The 4,625-nt window shown below is 33.2% G+C and overlaps 1 protein-coding gene across 1 annotated transcript; it reads right to left on the bottom strand.

The window, feature by feature from the left end:
* Positions 1–1,114: 1,114 nt before the first annotated feature.
* On the bottom strand, positions 1,115–3,281 carry LOC140883292 (cyclic dof factor 1). Its single transcript, XM_073289712.1, has 2 exons — positions 3,083–3,281; positions 1,115–2,491 (listed from the first exon to the last, which is right to left on the bottom strand). Exons 1-2 carry the CDS (start codon positions 3,170–3,172, stop codon positions 1,358–1,360), a joined length of 1,224 nt encoding a protein of 407 aa, XP_073145813.1. The 5' UTR covers positions 3,173–3,281; the 3' UTR covers positions 1,115–1,357.
* Positions 3,282–4,625: the final 1,344 nt, after the last annotated feature.

Here is a 4,625-nt window from a genome sequence, read left to right as displayed (position 1 = left end):
TGTTTTATAATTATATACCATATAATTTTTTTTATATTAATATTTTTTAATATTAACATTGAGTTATAATTTTTTATTTTGTTTTTTTTATTATTATGAATAATTATATGTTTTTTTATTAATCAAGTAGTTGTTTTAGTTTATTTGTAATGTACTAAAAAAATGTTTTAGTTTTTTAATGGTTATATATAAAGAAATTTTAATTTATTTGTAATGTATTAAGAAATTGTTTAATTTTTTTCATAAATTTTTTTCAAAAAAATATTTTCATATAATTTTTTTTAAAAAAAAATATTATACGGGATTATCCTCTCCCGACCCGACGGGATCCCGAACATTCGGGTCCCGACACATCTCGGGTGCGGGATCGGAAGAAAAAAAATATCTCAATTCCTATCTGGACGAGAATCGGGTAAGAGGGTTACGGGACGGGTCCCGACCCGATTCCACCCCTACATATACCATTTCCCTTTTTTATTTATGTTAAGGGGTCTAAAGTTGTTAACTTTGTTATAAAATGTAACTTTTGAACTACCAAGAATACCCATCTTGATTGAAAACAAATTCTGTTTTTTTCATTTAATAAAAAAATGTCATAAAGATATGTTTTAATAAATTTATAGTTGACTTGTTTATCCTATATGCTTTTCAAAATTTTTGAAACTATTAAAATAAATTTTTATTTTTGTTTAAACCTTTGAATTTTACATGAATATATAACTCTAAATAAAACTATTATTAAAAATCATAAACTAAAATAGCGAAAAAATATCAATACAAGAAAGTTTATGTATATATGTGTGTGCGAACATTCAGAGTGTTACAATGACTCTAGTATTATTAATACTAGTTCTATATGCTCGTATTATGTGCATGTTCAGTCAAATTTTTAATAATTTTTTTAGATTTTTTTTTTCATAAATTTAATTTTTCACGTAAAAAAAAAAATAAAATGAGCTAAAGATAGAAAGAGGGATGTTTTGGAGATTCTACAAATCATATCAAGACACTATTTCATGTCATGGATGCAATTATATATTATTATAATATAGATTTTTAATAATTAAAATATAAAGGAAGAAAAAGGCATATTTGAAAAGGTGAAGCTGCTACTTTTAGGATTATTCAAACAGTTAATATTGTACAAAATCAAAAGCTTGTACATCCTTCACTCACTCTTCTTCTTCCCTTGAGGTCAAAAGTATTCTTCTACACATAATATGTACATGACAAAAAACAAAAAACAAAAAACACACCCCTGATCAAAGGTAATAACATTGGGAATTCACAAAATCCATCCATGTCCCAAGAGGGATCGGCTAATATTCCATCTGCTCTTCGATAAAATTAATACACTTTAGATGGTCTCTTGAAAATTGATGGACCGAGACAAGGCGGCCGGATTGGCTTGCATTAACACCGGCGTGGCGCTACCCATACTCTCCTTGGGGTCACACTTGGGTTGCAAGGCCTTGAAAAGACCTTTCCTACTTGTGGAGTCATACTTGATTCCCAAGGTTGCCCATATAGAACTCTTTGCAGCTTCCTCAGGATCATCGATCCTCAACGTTTTCGGTACCACGATCGAGCTATCCGAGTTCTTCTGTCTCAAATTGTGTTCACCCTCTGAACTGCTCGTAGGAAGCAATTCCCCGTTTCTTGAATGCTTGCCAAGAGGCGAAGCGGGGCTACAACTTGTCGTGTTTTGATTCGCGGTAGGAGGTGGCATTGATATACATGGAACGTTCCAAGAATTATAGTTTAAATACGGAGAAGTGTAGAAAGGCATCGGAAATCCGGGAGGTGCGAAAATGGCCGGTAGCGAAACTGCTGGATTCCAGGACAACTGCCACGGGAACCCTGGAATACATGGAACAGGAGATTGAAAATGGTTAATATTGTTTAGCATCACGGGGTTTTCCGAAGTGGAAGTTTTGACTGAGGATCCAATACATCTATCATCAACATTTCCACAAGAAACAGACCCTCTAGTATCCTCAATTTTCAAACCAGAAGCCATGGATTTGCACAAGCTGGGCGATTCAGGACCAAAGGACAGCACGGTACCATTTGGTTTAAATCCATTATAACCATCCATCATAGATGCGTGGAGCGCCTCAGAAATCGTCAGGTGGCGACAATTCGAGGCTGAATTTTTGTTCTTCCTCCGACCAGCCCCCACCGGAAGGTTCCTCATCGTGCCTCCCGCGGTCCAATACCTCTGACAGCTCTTGCAAAAGTGACGAGGTTGGCTGACATTGTAGTTGTTGTAGTAGCAGAATTTGGTGTCCATGCTATTGCAACGCGGGCACGGCAGGATCTTGTCGGGCTTCTTCAGAGCCTTTTGCTGCGGATTCATTGCATCTTCGTCGATGGAGGGAGTTTTGGGGTTGTCATCGATCTCAGACAATGGAACAACATTCTGATATTCCTCCGCCGCATCTGAAGTTTCTTCTGACTTAGTCTCAGAGGTTTCCCCTGATGATTGCTCCTAAAAATTTCACCAGTCAGACTCCAATCCCATCCCTTAATTATTATCAGATCATGACATTATTACTGAATTAATTAAAGGAACAAAATTCAGAAATATTTAAATTTTATAATGGAAAAGAATATATCACTTTTTGGAAGTGGAGAAACATAGAAAATTCCGAGAATTTGAGGCCACAGAAGAACAAATATATATATATATCACAATAAGAATAATTCAAAGGTGAAAAAAGAAAAGCTAAATATTCCCAGACCCAAAAAGAAAATGGAATCACTAACATTATTATAAACACCGAAATTATAATGTATGAACTCAAACACTTGGAATGAAATCAAAACTTTAAAACATGATGAGTGAAGTGAAGTGAAGTTGGAAAACAGAGTAATCAATGTTTTGAACTCCAAATCAAAACTAAAACAAATTAATGCACCAAACAACCATAAAAACCCCAGATTTTGCTGCTGAAAAAGGAGCAAAATCGGACGAACCAACTGCTAAACACAGAGATTCACCATCCGGGGGAGGAGCTCCGATCCCTCACCTCAAACCTCGAAACAAACGCAAAATCCCAAGCAACACAAACAAACGTACCTCTTCGCAATCAAGCGGCTTGAGCTTCTCTTCATCGTTCTCCGGCAGCACGATCTTGCGGCCGAACAGCTTAATCTCCGGTTCCTTCATGGGGTGGAGGGACAAAGAATCAGAAAAGGTGGGAAAAAGGCTTCGTTGGCAATGCTCAGTGAGAGGATTTTGATATCTCTGTGATCAAATTCAACCAAGACAAAGGGATTTTAAATGGATGTGGGCGCCACGTCAGCATGTGCCTCTTTTCCTCAGCCACAAGTTTTTCTTTTCTTTTTTTTTTTTTTTTGTGGACCTTTGTTAGAAAATTTTAATGTTTTTATAATTCATATCTTTGATTTTTTTTTTTAATTACATTACATATTATTAGTTTTTTAATACTAATTTATTGTATTCTGCCTTGCGGTGAATTCGGATTACTCATATTTAAATTACTTCAAGTGTGAGTTGGTGTATCTAGCTAACTAGCTTGTCTTAAAATAATTATTAAAAAAAAACGTAAATTTCAAAATATTTTTTTATAATATCTATTGTAAGATGGTCTCATTGATTTATTTTCGGGGGATGAAACTAGGGTGTAAACGAATCAAGCCGGTTTGAGAGTTTTTCGAACAAATTCGATAAATGTTTGATTTGTATTCGAACTTATCAAACTCGAACAAAATCCGAACGTGTTCGAACTATTTTCGAGCCGAGCTCGAGCCAAAATTATTTTGTTCGATAGTTTGCTAACTTTAATACTTTATTAATGTAATATTATAATGATATAATAAATATATATATTACGATTTCGAGTTTTTGAATGAAATTTTCAAACTTTAATATCCGAGCAAGTTCGAATAGTTCACGAATAGGTTCGAAAGATTCGAGCCAAAATATTTGAAATTTCGAGCTTCGAATCGAGCTCGAACTCGAATACAATTAATTCGATCGAGCCGAACTCGGGCCTTAAATTTTTACTATTATTCGGCTCAATTCGATTCGTTTGCACCACTAGATCATGAAACAAACACTCAGATCCATGTTCGCAATGAAAATTAATAATTTTGTCATAAACTAATACTTTTATGATTCGGATTGAGTCAGATATTTATTCCACAAATTTAAATCGTGCAACGGCCTAATAGAATTTTTGTGAAATTAACAATGTTAGGATCGTGAAATTTTGTTATTTTAGATAGTTATTAATTGATCGATAAATTAATAATTATTATTTTAAAGTATATTTATTTGAATAAAAAAATTTAAATTTAAATTTAAATAAAAAAATAAAATTATATTTCATTCATTCATGTATCATATCTCTTGAATTAATATACAAAATAAAATTCAGTTTTACATATAAATTTATAAAAATAATTAAGTGATATTAGACTACACTTTTCACTAGCCTGTTTTGCATGCTTTGTTGATGAGTATAAGTAGATTTGAAAAACGGATTTTTATTGTATTTATTATTATTTTATTTAATGCATTTTACACTAGTCACTTCTTTTACATAATATGTACTTGATTGACAAGGGGTAATGGTCAAATAAAATAAATATGTTGG

The sequence above is a fragment of the Henckelia pumila genome, chromosome 2 (assembly GCF_033568475.1).
Source record: "Henckelia pumila isolate YLH828 chromosome 2, ASM3356847v2, whole genome shotgun sequence".
Lineage (NCBI taxonomy): Eukaryota > Viridiplantae > Streptophyta > Magnoliopsida > Lamiales > Gesneriaceae > Henckelia > Henckelia pumila.
Note: the sequence above shows the minus strand (reverse complement) of the source record. Positions and strands in the feature narration are given on the sequence as shown.